Source organism: Sparus aurata, chromosome 21 (assembly GCF_900880675.1).
Source record: "Sparus aurata chromosome 21, fSpaAur1.1, whole genome shotgun sequence".
Taxonomy (NCBI): domain Eukaryota; kingdom Metazoa; phylum Chordata; class Actinopteri; order Spariformes; family Sparidae; genus Sparus; species Sparus aurata.
The window spans coordinates 14,773,742-14,789,460 of NC_044207.1; the positions used below are offsets into that span (position 1 = coordinate 14,773,742).

General features: G+C 38.1%; 2 protein-coding genes, 1 long non-coding RNA gene and 5 other non-coding genes across 8 annotated transcripts in view; all 8 read left to right on the forward strand.

Annotated features, from left to right (window-relative positions):
• Nucleotides 1-133: 133 nt before the first annotated feature.
• LOC115573179 (uncharacterized) lies at nucleotides 134-1,769 on the forward strand. The gene is made up of 2 exons (XR_003982234.1): nucleotides 134-267; nucleotides 944-1,769. It is a non-coding gene; the product is annotated as an uncharacterized LOC115573179 (long non-coding RNA).
• Nucleotides 1,770-2,237: 468 nt separating this feature from the next.
• Nucleotides 2,238-6,000, forward strand: rps8a (ribosomal protein S8a). The gene is made up of 6 exons (XM_030404072.1): nucleotides 2,238-2,292; nucleotides 3,235-3,341; nucleotides 3,626-3,725; nucleotides 3,952-4,127; nucleotides 4,627-4,756; nucleotides 5,844-6,000. The coding sequence occupies exons 1-6, from the start codon at nucleotides 2,289-2,291 to the stop codon at nucleotides 5,951-5,953; spliced, it is 627 nt and encodes a 208-aa protein (XP_030259932.1). The 5' UTR covers nucleotides 2,238-2,288; the 3' UTR covers nucleotides 5,954-6,000.
• On the forward strand, nucleotides 3,078-3,152 carry LOC115573437 (small nucleolar RNA SNORD55/SNORD39). The gene has a single exon (XR_003982284.1). It is a non-coding gene; the product is annotated as a small nucleolar RNA SNORD55/SNORD39 (small nucleolar RNA).
• On the forward strand, nucleotides 3,388-3,494 carry LOC115573430 (small nucleolar RNA SNORD46). The gene has a single exon (XR_003982277.1). It is a non-coding gene; the product is annotated as a small nucleolar RNA SNORD46 (small nucleolar RNA).
• LOC115573439 (small nucleolar RNA SNORD38) lies at nucleotides 3,775-3,842 on the forward strand. The gene has a single exon (XR_003982286.1). It is a non-coding gene; the product is annotated as a small nucleolar RNA SNORD38 (small nucleolar RNA).
• Nucleotides 4,450-4,519, forward strand: LOC115573438 (small nucleolar RNA SNORD38). The gene has a single exon (XR_003982285.1). It is a non-coding gene; the product is annotated as a small nucleolar RNA SNORD38 (small nucleolar RNA).
• LOC115573440 (small nucleolar RNA SNORD38) lies at nucleotides 5,349-5,418 on the forward strand. The gene has a single exon (XR_003982287.1). It is a non-coding gene; the product is annotated as a small nucleolar RNA SNORD38 (small nucleolar RNA).
• A 3,538-nt stretch (nucleotides 6,001-9,538) lies between the features above and the next one.
• Nucleotides 9,539-15,719, forward strand: part of acadm (acyl-CoA dehydrogenase medium chain) — an 8,165-nt gene continuing 1,984 nt past the window's right edge. The window contains exons 1-10 of the mRNA XM_030403577.1: nucleotides 9,539-9,671; nucleotides 11,563-11,668; nucleotides 12,126-12,223; nucleotides 12,397-12,466; nucleotides 12,868-12,968; nucleotides 13,435-13,515; nucleotides 13,730-13,860; nucleotides 14,440-14,548; nucleotides 15,024-15,164; nucleotides 15,535-15,630. Coding sequence (XP_030259437.1) covers nucleotides 9,624-9,671; nucleotides 11,563-11,668; nucleotides 12,126-12,223; nucleotides 12,397-12,466; nucleotides 12,868-12,968; nucleotides 13,435-13,515; nucleotides 13,730-13,860; nucleotides 14,440-14,548; nucleotides 15,024-15,164; nucleotides 15,535-15,630 — 981 coding nt within the window. The 5' untranslated portion in view covers nucleotides 9,539-9,623. The remainder of the gene's footprint in view (nucleotides 9,672-11,562; nucleotides 11,669-12,125; nucleotides 12,224-12,396; nucleotides 12,467-12,867; nucleotides 12,969-13,434; nucleotides 13,516-13,729; nucleotides 13,861-14,439; nucleotides 14,549-15,023; nucleotides 15,165-15,534; nucleotides 15,631-15,719) is intronic.

Sequence of the window (15,719 nt, forward strand, 5' to 3'; positions counted from 1 at the left end):
AACCTGTTGACTCATGCTTGGTACAAACACCACGAGTGGTCATTATATTTTTGGGGTGTACCACATGACTGAAAAGAAGGCATTCAAGGTTGCTGTGGCAACTCATCAGTTTTCATGTGAATCATATTAATACTTGAAAAATACACATGTGAATATCTGCTCTGTTGAACTTATACTACTTATACTTACTTACTGATCAACAAACAATCCTGAAGAAAACCACTGAAAGAGACAAGAAAAGGGCGACACTGAAGATATCCAACCGAGGTAATGTAATCTTGAGTGTTTGAAACCATTTGATTTATTTACATTAACATTAATCAGTTTACATTAACATTTATCAATTTATTTATTGACTGTGAAGTACTGCCAGCATAACATGTTTTAAATTAGATTTATTTTCATTCAGTTTAAAGGGATACATTGTTTTGTTGCTGCAACAGAAATCTGACAGTAAAAAGCCATCTAATCAAAGTCAAACATGCAACAATTTAGGAGAACTGAATTTACTTTATGTATGTTTTTGAATTTATAGACCAATTTGAAATGTGGCTTTACCTGACAGTATGATTTACTTTCCATTCCTTGATTCCTCTCTTCTTCTTCTACAGAGAAGACACGGCTGACCCAGAATATATCCAATTGAGGTTATGTTATCAGGAGTGTTTAATTCATATATATTGTGTCTGATTTAAAAATGTAGCAGAAGGAAGAAAAAATCCTGATGTGAATTTTTGGCGATAATATTGACTAACTACATGAGTGCGTCATGTAGAGTTAGGTTAGCGAGTAAAGAGCTGGGAAGGAGAGTTTCCATTCAAAATTGTACACAGGTTTTACTAATGGCCAATATCTAACTTCTTTCAAACTGTAAACAACAGATGCATATTTTGTGTTTGGGAATCACTTATGCATACGCCCTTTTTTTCAAATGGTATTTTAGATGAAAATAAGTTTGAGGATCAAGACAGAACTGCCTCCGAAGCTGTACAAAAACATAACTGAGAAGAGAGACAGAACAACTGCATGAAGAGACTGCGATCCAGCTGGCATGCCGTGCTGACTGGAGTTCTGATGATGCTCCTCTGTGTTGTGACCAGGAACATCTTCATCCAGATGCAAAAAGAGCAGGCGTCCCGCAGCTTCTTCTTGTCCAAGGAGCCAAAGAAGTGGGAAAAGGCTTGCAGGCGGTCTCTTAACATGGGGCCTGACATGGCTGTGGTTCTGGATGCTGAAGACCAGGCATTCTTGAACAACATGATGTTTCAGTTTGTGCAGCAGCACCCTGAAGAGGTTTCATTCAGCGTGGATCGGGTTGCAGGACATGGCGATGGAAGGCAACTTCTTCTGGGTCACGCCATTGGCCTCCTGGGACAACGGCCAAGTGGGCCAGGACTGTGTTGCAATTGTCCCTCCAGCAAGCACTGAGAAGCAGGATTGGTTAAACTCCTGGGATGACACCATGTGTGCTGGCGAACAACACTACCTGTGTGAAAGCACAGCTCTCAGTGTGACCTGACATGACATGAAAAAGTGTGGAATCGCAAAATCAGAAGTGATTTCCAGCATGTATATAGATAATGTAATTTTGTGTTTGGCACTACTTGTGTGAAAGCACAGCTCTCAGTGTGACCTGATTGACCTGGACGAAAACTGTGGAATCTCAAAATCAGAACTGTTTTCCACCTTGTAAATAGTTAATGTAATTTTGTGTTTAACTCGTGTCTGTACTTTCCTGATTTTTAATTATATATCAATATTCAACTTCACCTGATTTTCCTGTTTTTGTCTAATGCAATACACTTTCACCACACACACTGGCTGACATTTATTTCAGTAATGACAAGAAACTGTAGCTGTTTGAGAATTTGGGGTCCTGGTTACATTGGTAATATCACATTGAAAACGGCAAACATCTCTGAAATTATGAATGATATCAATGAGAAAAATTGACTTGGTCAGTTCCCAGTTGAGATTAATATTTTGGTGTTTGAATGGAGTGAATATGTTAAAAGATTTGGAAAGAGTTATGGGCCAAAATACCAGACCCGGAAGATATAATAATAAGATGATTAAAGAATTCCGGGCGTAGAAGCACGTGTGTTGTGAATGCCCCCTGCATTTCCACACATTAACAGCGAGGACCCAAAACCTCACCCGGAGATAACACACCCAAGCGTACTTTCATGGGAAATACCGTTCGCTGCTGAGTGAATTCTCGCGAGAACACGTGGCTTCAAACCTCCCCATGAGCCTTTGCGATTCCTCTTTCTAGCCGGCGCCTGAGAATGGGTACGTGTTTTCATGCTCGGGTCGGAGGGAGAATCCTTGTCCATCTGGTGTTTTAACGAAGGAATATTCCTATAATGGTTTGCAATATTATAGCTAAATGTTATTTGAATAGACTTGGCTTTAACTTAAGCGACTAATGTCAGATTAATGTATTTTATTGAAAAATATTGCAGTGGGTGTCTGATGTGCTCCAAGATGGCTGCTCTCATTGGCAATGTAGCTAGCTGCCGATGTTAAAGTATGCTCGAACGGGCCATGTAGCTGTTCTGGAGGATTTATAGTATTTTACTGGGTTTCAGCATTGTGTATTGATCATGTTTCCTTGTCAAGAGTGAGTGAATGTTGTGTACAGCGGGGTAAGACTTAATCTATCGGGGAGAGGATGCTAGCATTAGCTAGGATGGTCGTGAACGTGTCATGCCGCTGTACGGCAACTCAATGTAGAATACTATGAATTGTTACTCCGTGTTTTACAAGGTAGCTCGGTGCACTGACTTAAATTTGTCTTATCTTTTTAAAGATATGTCAATGAATAAGTTAACACAGGTGTGCGTTAGACAGTGGAGATGCATGCTGCTTCCACAAGGCCACGTTGTGATTGAAGATACTGAAACTTAAACTAATTTGCAGCAATGCCACGAGCTTATGTGCATCATCTAAACATTTATCCAGTTGTGTTGGGCAGTCAATGAATGAGGTTGTGTTTTTAATCTAGATCAAACATGAGATTCAAAAAGTCAAGCAATGTGTGGACTGGTTGGCCATGAAGGGGGATTATAGATGCTTGAGTGACATGATGAAACTCTTAAGCGGAATCCTAATTATGTTGTGGAAACCTACCTTGGAGAACTGATCATTCAAGCACAGACAGTTAATTTGCCAACTCTTGTGAGTTTTCCAGAAATCTAACTTGTGGTTTTTACTGCTTTTCCATTTATTCAGGTATCTCAAGGGACAACTGGCATAAACGCCGCAAGACTGGCGGTAAACGCAAGCCCTACCACAAGAAAAGGAAGTATGAGCTTGGTCGCCCTCCTGCAAACACAAAGGTAAATAAAGCCAGCAGCTAAATTATATCTGGACTCAATGTGCTGTAGCGTGGGTGATGAAAACATGACCTTAGGTAGGTCTTTTTGGGCCGTCTTGGTTCAAAGCTCTGGACTTACCCATGATAGGACTCGTCATAGTTACACTGACACGCTTTAAAACTTGCTAATAGTGCGTTTTTTCACAAGCCATCAATTCAAGCACGCAACCTTTACACATGATTAACCTGAATCTTGTGCATGCGAATTGTATCAAAGCTAAAATAAACTTTGTCTTATTTCCAAAGATTGGACCTCGTCGCATCCACACAGTGAGGGTCCGTGGTGGGAACAAGAAGTACCGTGCTCTGAGGCTCGATGTTGGAAACTTCTCATGGGGCTCTGAATGTATGTATATGTAAAATTACTTTGATTTCAAATAGGTGTTGCATGCTTCTTTCCATGATGATAAACTTGTCAGTTCTGCTACTGAATGTGAGTGCTGATAATGATGACCCTGAGAAAGATCGTTTCCTCAACTGACATGTGTTGCTGTTTTAAATTTTGATAAAACAATATTAGTTAACCAATTAAATTTTCCTTTGCTAATGGCACCTGATTTTTGTGTACACAGGCTGCACACGGAAGACCAGGATCATCGATGTGGTCTACAATGCCTCCAACAACGAGCTGGTCAGAACCAAGACCCTGGTGAAGAACTGCATCGTGCTCGTCGACAGCCTTCCTTACAGGCAGTGGTATGAGGCTCACTACGCCACTCCTCTGGGACGCAAGAAGGGAGCCAAGCTGGTATGTGGTGAAAATACAAATGTCTCATGTACCTTATTGTGATGAATACCGCTGTGGTACACCGACTGGTGTATTCTTGAATAGAGGAAGGTGCTGTTATAATGGCTATTGGGTCGAAATGCCAAGATTTAAATAACTGGACATTTCTCCTGTCATCGCCTACACGGTGTGATCAGCAAAGCATTACAGTTTAAGTGCCTTAAACAATCGAATTGGTATTAACATCATCCTTCTGTTCAAAAAGTCCAACAGTTGCAACGAGGGTCAAAACAAAATTGAAAGGCTTTTTCTTTGACAGCAGCTATTGACTCTGGTTCACGTCTTTCCATGATGATAAACTTTGTCAGTTCTGCTACTGAATGAAAGTGCTGATAATGTTGACTCCTGAGAAAGACCTGATTCCAGTTTTACACATTTAAACCCCCTGTTGCCCAACAGATAAAGTGTGAACTATACTCAGGTGTTTCATGTTGATCTAATGAGTTCTGTTCTTCTGTAGACTCCTGAGGAGGAAGAGGTCCTGAACAAGAAGAGGTCAAAGAGGACCCAGAAGAAGTACGATGAGCGTAAAAAGACAGCCAAGATCAGCACCCTCTTGGAGGAGCAGTTCCAGCAGGGAAAACTGCTTGGTGAGTCAACATGTGTATTCCATCGTAGTAGCTGTCAGAAATTGAAGTTGGTTCTTTTACTGCATCACTGGGGCACATGTTTTGAAAGATTTGATCACTGATTTGCTATACCCAGCATTTACATTTTGAGTTTTTTTCCTTCTGATGAATATCGTCAGTTTTGAAACGCCTACAAATTTGTCTCCATCATGGGTGAACAAATTTCATTTTACCAATTCATAAGACAAGGTTGAGTTCAGAATATTTGTAAGCACTCTATTATGGTGAATGCATGCTTCCAGGTATGTGACATTTGGCTAATCTTATCCTTAGATAATTTGCCCAGTCTAGTGGTTAATGTTCAGTACAACTTTAAGACTGAATTTTCTGCTTCAGAATCAGTATTCCTTTAATGTCCGACAAATGGGAAAATTTGTGTGCCACAGCAGCCAATGGACAGAACACTACAAAAAACAATGGTTAAAAAAATTAATGGAATTATTAAAAAGGTAAAAAATAGAATATAAACTTGTATATACAAAGACATATTGTTTAAATTAGTATAACCATTCTTTCCTGGAAACTGTATCATAAAGCCTTATGATCTGATGTCTTTCTATGATGATAAACTTTGTCAGTTCTGCTACTGAATGTAAGTGCTGATAATGAAGACACCTGAGAAAGACCTGGTCCAAAATCTGCTGCAGGGTTTACTCACCCAGTCAAGGTTTTCTTAGTTGCCCAAACTGGGGGTTGAAGTGTGGGAAGTTTAAAAAAATGGCACTTGTCCTCTTGACCTTTCTTGCAGTTCTGCTTAAGCATGGGTTTTTACAATAGAATGCTTAAATTGTCACTTGTATAGCGGGGAGTGAAGCTGTGCACATACAAGCTCGTAAAGTCTTATTTTAAAAGCTCTCACTGTGAAAAAACAAAATCACTTGTACTCGCTCATCAAAGACCCCTTCTAATCTTACATTAGTACTAACTATGAGCATTTCTGTCACCTAAAGGCTGATCTTGACCATTGTCTGACATTATTAGCTAAACCTTGTTTGGGTTGAGCTTACCCAGCGTCTTGACTGATCTTTTTTCCTTGTCCCTCCTACAGCTTGCATTGCCTCCAGACCAGGCCAGTGCGGCAGGGCAGACGGCTACATCCTGGAGGGAAAGGAGCTCGAGTTCTACCTGAGGAAGATCAAGGCCAAGAAAGGCAAATAGATGTACAGCTGTTTGATACGTCAATAAAATCCAAACGCCCCCCACAACTGTCTGCTGTCACTGCTTCATTCTTTCTCGTTTTAATGGTGTTGATGTGAAGATTGATATAAACTGATTCTTGCTAACAGGTTTTAAATGGAAACGTGGACAACACATTCAAGGTTATTTAGATGAGGGGTCATTTATGAGCTTAGAACTGAAAATCTGCTTGTCAGAAGAATATTGAAATATTTAGATTTGACTATGTAGAATCAGAACTTCAGTATGACATTTTTGGAAATGTGTTATTTGGTAATAAGTCTTATACTTGTCATGTTAAGAGCTTTATTTTGTGTGGGTGAAATTACACAAGTAGCAGTAATGGGTAGTAAAGTTCTAGTATAAAACTAATTAAACTTAAACCTGTGGACAATTGCAGTGAAGCAGCTACTGACTAATGAGATTATGAATTCTTGCGTAACTCCAGCAATGCTTGAACAGTATTGTGGAAAGATGATCATGAAATTAAAGACTTAAAGAGAATTAAGAATTAAAGATGAAGTACATAACTACTGAGTGTAAACATTGAAAACATCCAGAATTTCAAAAGCAATACAGATACAGTTTATACATTTGCATGTAAAATCTAGTCCTGAAGAACACTTTATATTAGAATATTTTGTTTTGAAATTTACTGTAAAGAAAGATGATTAGAAATACTTGGGAGGAAGAATGCTTTAAAAAAGTAAACATTTCTGGTTCTGCTGAATTGAATAGTTTTTAACTGCCCATTATTGAGTCAAACAGTTGTACAGAATGCAATGCTAAACCAGTTGACTGCTTTTAAAAACCTTGTGCCTACATTGACCGCAATGCAACTTGGCCACCGAGTGACATCACTGGAAGCATGACCACCAAGTTACTGAGGCTAGTTCCTTGTATGTAGAAAACCCACTTTTAATATGTCAGTGGTTATGGTTGAATCTACTACAGTTAACATTAAACTGCATCATTGTGAGCATTATGTAAGTATCAAACATGGTTACTCAATTGATTAATCAATTCATTCTTGCTGTACTAGAGTATAATCATGACCAGTGATTGAACATTAAGTGTTCTATAATGTAAAGCATTTTCAGACAAATTTAGCAGCAATCACTGTAAATAAACAACACTGAAAAAAATGTACGAACAAGTCAAATAGCTGCATATTAAGTTAAAATTTTAAAATGGTGATGTGAATTTGACTTTTTATCCAGTGTTTTCAGGGTTTGTTTATAAAGTATCTCTACTGATCGTTATGTGGTCTTATCTGTGTCTGTCCAGCTGGTGAGAAAGTTATGTTTGAAAGAATAATGGCATTGATCTACAACTTTGAAGCCTCTGTAGTTAAATTATTCCTGATGTGTCTGAAATTTGCCAAATTACATTTGATTCAGTTCACAGGTTTTTTAACTTGTGTGTTGAATCTGAATTGTGAATCTATTATTATCCCCAAATATTTGAACTCCACCACTGAGAGTCTTCTCCCTTCTACTGTTACATCTGGGCCGGGATCTCTATTTGCAGACTTGGAGAAAAACATGCATACAGTTGTATTAACAGGGAGGTGCAGACACAACTTTGTTAATCAATTTGAAATAATGACCGTCAAAGCTGACAGCTCTTTTGTGGTTTGCCTCTTGTTTTTGGAATTTAGATGTATGACCTGCCAGACATTCGGTAGGTCATTAATATACAAACTAATAATAACAGAGGACCCAAAATTGAACCTTGAGGTACACCAACATAATTGTCAAAAGCTTGTGAAATGTTTTGATCCGAGTGAACACATTGTTTTATATCTGTTAGATACGATTTTATCCATTTAATAACATTAGGTGAAAAATGGAACTTTGATAACTTGGTAATTAAAACGTTATGATTAACCAAATCAAAAGCTTTCTTAGAAACAAGAAAAACGGCCCCTACCACTCCTCCCTTATCCAATTTAGCCTTAATATTTTCCAAAAGAAAATAATTAAAATATTCTGTGGAATGATGTTTTTGAACAGCATTCAAATGAGTTGTTATCTGATCACAATCCATGTTTCTGATATTTTTGATAGAACAGGAAGAGTACCTGTGGGTCTGTAGTTACTAATGACTGTGTGGTCATCTGATTTGACCACTAGGGTGATAAAGCAGTTTTCGAGGAACTGGGAAACACTCCTTCATTCATGGACCAATCAATTATTTTTTAAATAGGAAGGATAAGTGCCTCCTTATCGGTTATATTGGGTTGGTTGGTCACTTCTCTAAAAGTCAGAATGGGAGCATCAGTATTTAGAGGGGTGAGAGAGTACTTAGATCCAGACAAATTGTGAGATAGAGTTTTAGTAGAATCAATAGAATAAGAATTAAATGCTGTTGCTGCTTTACTGGGATCATGGGTCACAATTCCCTCTATATATAGTTTCATTGATGGCATTATATTTTGCTGTTAGTATTTTTTAATTCTGCCAGATTTTTTTGGTATTACCCATTGCTTCACGAATAGCAATAATGAAAAATGTGACTTTTACCTTTCTGAGCTGATCATAATGCATGGTTAGAGGTTAAACTACCCAATAATAATATAAAAAATAAAAAAAGAAGCTGTAATAATAATCAGTAATGATGATTTAGTAAATGAACTTATGAAAAAAACAATAACACTATTGTGCATACTAATATAGTTGTGTACGGATGACAAACTCTTGTAGGCTAACCCGGAAGTAAGCATCACCCCGGTTCCCTCAAGAAAAACTTTTTGAATATGGCAGAAAATATCTGTGGCAAACACATGTTTATAATAATATATATATGTGATTTTCAAAGCATAAATCAAATCCCGTGAAGTAAGAAACTAATTAGGCTATGAACAGACCACATTGTGATTGAATGTCACTGCCACTAAATGTTTTACTACACAATTACTATTACACATTTTCTGTATACTGTTGAATCTACATGTTGTAAAGTTAGAGTTAGAATAGTTTATAAGTAAAGATGGATGAGTGAGCAGATGAGTCTCCGTGTTCGGTGTGATGACCTTTATTGTCCATGACAACTTCTGTAGTCTCATTTATCCTAGCTGCCTGTTAGCAACCGCCATTTTTAAAACAGGTGAACACTTTATAATTCCACTGTAAGATATTTAATCTCATATTTTATGTTGTATAGCAAAACTTGTAAATATTGCAAGCCTGTTGTAACCACAGACCTTATTCCAGGCTTTAAACCGGAAACCCATTCAAAAAACCCATTGACTTTGAGATGATGGAGCAACAACGCTCTATATTGTTGACACTTTAAATACATTTAGCTCACTGTGTTTTTTGTCAAACTTGATATTGTGGTAGTTGTAATGGAGTATGTTTCTACAGTTTGTATTGATACTTTTACTCATCTGGATACACTCCATTGTAGAAATATTATAGGGAGTATGTACAGCAGTAGTACTACAAGCATCTGTTGTAGAATTGACAGAAGTAGGACTGTTGAGTATACTTTGTACTTGTATAAAACTCTCAGGTCAGGTTAGGTAACAAACTGGGGGAAAAGTCATTTTCCGGATGCCGAGAGCTGACACGTGATCAATCCCGCTGCTGTGATTGGTTGAGAAGGCGACAATTTATATGTAGGGCAAAGGTAGCGGCTAAGTCTGTTTATGTGGCGTCGCCTGTCTACTGGTGTTATAACGATGCTGTTCTCCAAGGTACGTGTCTTTACATTAGTTATAATTAATGCAGCAGCATATATACATAGCTTTAGTTGATTAAATAACTGTAACAGCAGGTTGTTGTCCCCCTGACCTACATTTTCCTTGTTTCGAGTCAATCGAGTGAAGATTTGCAAGCTACGTCACCTGCTAACACTAGCTAGCAAACAGCTAACGTTATGTATTCTCATAGGATTCACGGTCGATTTAAACGTTTCAAAGTAACGCTCTGATAAAGTTACATTTCTGCTGCTTACATTCAAGTCTCAGAGGTAATGTTAGGCATCTGACCCTGAATAATAATAAGATAGCTGGTACCTTTGATAAAACCTCGAAGGTCGTTAAACAAAACATAGCCTAGCACTTATTTAAGGGAACATGGGCTACGGGGCTTGGGAGGTGTCATAACGTTACATGGTAGACAGAAAAATCGACCCATAATTGTGGAATAACCGAATGTCATCTGTTGGAGGAATAGCTCGTTGTTTTTGTCCAAGACAGCCACTTCATGTTTTAGTGTAGAAGTCATGTTCCTGGTGTTGTGCTGCACTGAAGTGTTTTCAATATGCTGCCCTTCCTCATAAATACTTATGAAGTAAGCACAGCACCACATGTTAGTTATGATTCAGTGATGCACATCATTTTAATCAGTAAATTTTTTTGGGCGATGTCGACAAATGCTGAGCCTCATCGAGACAGCGGTTTTGAAAGGACTGAATGATACGATTGTGCAGAAGTACTTAATAAAGGGGCCAGAGAGCATTGGTCTTTGGTTATTTTTTTACAGCTTGAACCAAAATTTTTAAAAGTTATTTCACAGATATATTTCTCTAGGATACTCATTATCTGATACAAAGTATTGCATTCATCCTTTTCTTGTGTGTTGCACAAAAGACCAAAGAGATATACATGTCATTTTCTGATGGATATCTGGATAGGAAATACCATAGCAGTTTGAGAAATGGGTTAATTTTTTATATTTTTTATTTTGCAGTAAACAGTAGTCTTTCAGGACTTTGGAAATATTGTCAAAAACATTTTTGGCAAATAATCATCAGTACTCTAATGTCTAAGTGGGTAAAAGCCGGTATTAGAACAAGTAGAAATGTATGGTTAGTTCAGAAAATGACATCACTTTACTGTTATGCAAGCCTTTAAAATCAGCAAAAGATGAAAGTAATGCCATACAATATACCGAAATCTGAAATCTAAGAAGATGTATAGATGCACAATAACAATATATATCATATATATTGCCTGGCCCTGATTGATTGATTGATTGATTGATTGATTATTTTGACAGATTCTGATATGAATCAGGATTAGTCCATCATGATCATTTAATATCACAGTTTTTATTTACACTGGGAAAAAAATGATTAAAATGCAAATGATGGGAAATTTGTTGGGGATTGTACCAAATGAAAATACTTTCCTACATCTGAAAAAACATATTTATAGCCCCAGGGCATCTCTGCAGTATTACAGCACTTTTAGAATCCTTTGTGTTCTTTGACTGTGATGATGCAGCACATGGTATTGAAAAGCTGGTTATTAAAAAAACGTTTTTTGTTCCTGATCTTTGTGCTCCAGTATACTTCGTACTCTGTTCCTGTAGTCCCTCTTGATATAGGGCTGTTACGGCACATTTTACATCGCACATTATATGGCAGCTTCTTGCGATATGGATATTGCACATAGTCAATTTGCAATAATACTTCTCTAGAATTGTAAGGATATTTATTTTACTGGAAAATAGATTTTAAGCTCTGTGACTCAAAGGTAATGGTAATGCACAAAACAAAAACAGTCTAAGTTGTGGAGGTGCCCTCACATTTACTACCTTTTAACCTTGTTTTATGGTGTTGATTTCCCCTTTCATGTGCAGGTTCTCAAAGCCAGTGTGCGGTCCGGGATACGGCTGCAGAGCTCCAGTGCAGCTGCTGCTACAGCATCTCACAGCAGCCAGTCAGCAGGAATTGGCTTCTCATTTGGTAAGCAGAATGTGGAGTCTTTACATTAATTTAAAGGACATGTTCACAATTTGAACATATCTGCCATAAAGCAATAATCCCATACCAAAATGTACATTGAGAGATTATTGGTCAATGTAATTGCTTCTCTCACCTGTGCTGGCTGTGAAGTACCCCTTCATGAAATGAAATGTCTACAAAGTAAATACTGTTGGGACAAAATTCACCAACCTCATCTATGCAAAAAGCTCAGTAGGTTTCTCCCAAAATAACAGTGTTTACAGTGTGAAATACCAACATTCTTTTCCTTGAGTGAATGTTATTGTCAAAGACTCTTTACCAACCTGATTTGACTAACTTAAGACTGCCGAAACCCAATATTAGCATCAGCTGTAAACAACAGGGACTGTTGATTCTGTCTTTCCTTGTTATATTGAAATCACTTCATCGCTTGTCTTCTTGCTACTTTGACACACAGAGCTGACAGAGCAGCAAAGGGAGTTCCAGCAGCTGGCGAGGAGGTTTGCACGTGAAGAGATTGTCCCTGCTGCACCTGCTTATGACAGGAGTGGTGAAGTGAGTATAGCCCAGAGATTAGGCTGCTGCAGAGAGTGAACAGTATTTATATGATTTAATAACGCATGACAGTAAGGTATGGCAAATAAGCGGCACAACCACACTTCTTTGCAATACCTTACTGTAAAGGATACGTTTGAATAACTAAATGATTAAATGTTGTCATTTTACAGTATCCTGTTCCCATCATCAAGAAAGCATGGGAGCTTGGTCTGATGAACGGTCACATTCCTCAGGAATACGGTATGTTGTTTCGATGCTCGTTAATGACTGTCGAGTCCATTTAGACCTTTGTGGAACATTAGGCTGAGTTCCATTTTTGTGGTAGGCTACACAGAACCTCACTCATGATTTCTCCATCAATTCAGTTTCTAATTGAAATCCTAAACAATAACCACACATAATAATTAAGGGCCTTGCTTAAGGGCACTTCGGCAGTAGTAATGAGGGTGGTGCGTCCTTTTTATTTCCCCATCCAGATTTACCCTGCTAGTCCCGGGTTTGAACTGGTCACAAGCTTGCTAGTCTGATCCGAAGGCCACCACTGCTCAAGTGCTTCAGTGTATTTTTTATTTATTTTCTGCTGCAAGCTGGCTGACTTCTATTTAACCAGCCCTGTTGTGTCTTGGCCCATTTGTGTTTAGGTGGAATGGGTTTGTCAATCTTTGACAACTGCCTCATCACAGAAGAGCTGGCTTATGGGTGCACAGGAGTACAGACTGCTATTGAAGCAAACTCTCTGGGAGTAAGTTGTTTATCACAAACTCTTTACCAGTTTTAGAGGCTCATGTTATTCAAATGAAAGTGTTTTTAGCTATTCCTAGTCCAAGGATTACCTCCCTGAAACAAATTTGGAATTTAACTAAATGCCAGTCAGGATTATTGCTTATTGAACAGATTGATGAGAGTATATATACAACACCAGATCAGTCAATAAAGGATTCTCTTATCTTATTAATAAAATCCAAATGATACCCAGTCTTATACAACACTAAGACTTCTGCCTCCACTTCTTAATGAAATCAGTGAATATCTGAGAACTATCTTCATTGTTAATTATTTCTTGAGTTAGGCAACGTAAATGTTTTTCTTTTTTTCATTACCAGAATGCTGCAGTCTTCTGGTTTCAACACCAGATTAGTCTCAACAGTAATCAATAACCGTGCTTGTAGCTTGGTTCGGATTGAATTATATCCGTTTCTCCCACACAGCAAATGCCTGTTATTATAGCTGGCAGTGAAGCACAGAAGAGAAAATATCTGGGAAGGATGGCTGAGGAGCCTCTCATGTGTGTAAGTATTCAATTATGTAGAATCAGAGGAAGGATTTCCTGCACAACTTCACCTGCTTGGGTCCATTTTTAGTTGCATGTTTATTTCTGACACCCTTAAACAACAGCAGCAAATGTCTGTTGGCACCGGCAGCAGAAATATTTAGAAAAATCGTACTGCTCTATCTTGCATGAGATCAGACGATGTAAACTATTGTGCGGTGTGTTTTCGGCAGGCGTACTGTGTGACAGAACCCGGGGCGGGCTCTGATGTGGCTGGTCTCAAGACCCGAGCTGTGAAGATGGGCGATGAGTATGTTGTGAACGGGCAGAAGATGTGGATCACCAATGGTGGGAAAGCTAACTGGTATGTACTTACTACCACTGCTCTAACTGTACACTCAATAGAATATTTAAATAGAATATCCACTTAGTCTCAGTTTATGTTGATTGAACTTAATGATCATTTTCTGGAGGCTGCAGTTTGTGGCACTGTTGAATGAACGAAGGAAGAAAGATAGGAAGGAAGGAAGGAATTTGAATCACGACTAAACTGTGTCCAGGATAACTGAAATGTTTGCTTGCACTTCAACTAATGAACATCTTTATCCACTGCCATTTTGTCAAGAGTCCCCAATTATTACTGCATATGTAAGTGACATGTGAAAGGAAGCAGGATGGCTCCTTTCTTAGCTAATTTCCTCACCAAAAATGAAAAAAAAAAAAAGAGTACGGGTTTGATTTGTATTTTATGACTTCCCAATTGGGACAGTGAGTTGCTAGCTTTACAAGCCGGAGTGGCTAGTTCACTTGGCCCCGACATTTGTGCAATCCTTATTGTTGAGCTCTGCTGAATACAATAACATACATACAACAACAATAACAAACAATACAATATCTGTTCTTGAGGTTGTTTGAATGTTTTATACACCTTTCATATTTCTAGGTACTTCCTGCTGGCCCGCACCAACCCAGATCCTAAATGTCCAACAAGCAAAGCTTTTACTGGCTTTATTGTAGACGCAGACACTCCAGGAATTCAAGTAGGAAGAAAGGTAAGATTATCTATCTTTAATTCATGAACTGGTGTTTGCAAATCAGTATCATCCTTGTGGTTAAAAACATTTAATCAAAGCTGCGAGAGATTAACCTCAAAGCTGAGGGAAACTTAAAAATATTTCCTTTGTCCCAATAGACCAAGAAAGAAAATGTGGTTTTCAAAGCAGCTGTTCCACATTTGTATTTGCAGAAAAGGGAAACTTCAAAGCTACAAAATCCAGATTTTTATCTTAAAATCTTGCAGTGCCGACAAGTGATTTAGAGACAGAAATATGCTGAATGCCAACTTTCAAAGACTTGTCAATACAAACTCTTTCATCCAAGTATTGTATTAATTAGAATCAGAGAGAATTAGATTATAATCAGTAAGGAAAGCTCTGCAGGATGGTCACCTATTTACCTCTGGTGTGCAGTCAAATAATTTGTCACTCTACAAGATAACATGTCCCTGTAACTGTTCCGTGCTTGTAGGAGATGAACATGGGTCAGAGGTGCTCTGACACCAGAGGCATCACCTTTGAGGATGTGAGGATCCCAAAGGAGAATGTCCTGATCACAGAGGGAGCTGGCTTCAAAATCGCCATGGGTGCTTTCGACAACACTCGGCCACCGGTAAGTCTGGACTGAATATCTATAACGCCACATATAATTGTCTTTTTTTTACTCCAAAGATGTCTCAACATTTCTTTTTGTTGTCAAGAAGAAAACGGGGAAGACTTTTTTTTTTATCAGAGATTATTTCAACAATTTTAAATAGATCAGAAGACCAAAAATCTGCATCAGTATCAGCCAGAAAACCAAACAAATAAATGTACAGTTTGGTTTGACCTGAGTCAAGACTGTATCTGATACTCCATAACAATAACAAATAATTTCACGCCTTTAAACAATGTAAATGAAATACCCACGTTTTTAATTGTATTTATTACTGAAGATTTGTGTTTTGAAGATGATGTTAACTATTGAAATGATTGTAATACAGGTGGCCGCAGGAGCAACAGGCTTGGCACAGAGGGCCCTTGATGAAGCTACCAATTATGCTCTGGAGAGGAAGACCTTCGGCAAAGTTATTGCTGAGGTTTGTTCACTTAATTTATTTATAGATAATCAGCAGAAAATCTCTATCTCAATAACTTTGAGGTGGCAACACAGCATTACAGTGTTTAA

What these genes read in the sequence shown, in the direction of transcription:
- rps8a (XM_030404072.1), top strand. An exon ending in CTTCTCATGGGGCTCTGAAT is followed by an intron (nt 3,726 to 3,951) that starts GTATGTATATGT and finishes TTGTGTACACAG; the next exon opens with GCTGCACACGGAAGACCAGG. An exon ending in GCAAGAAGGGAGCCAAGCTG is followed by an intron (nt 4,128 to 4,626) that starts GTATGTGGTGAA and finishes GTTCTTCTGTAG; the next exon opens with ACTCCTGAGGAGGAAGAGGT.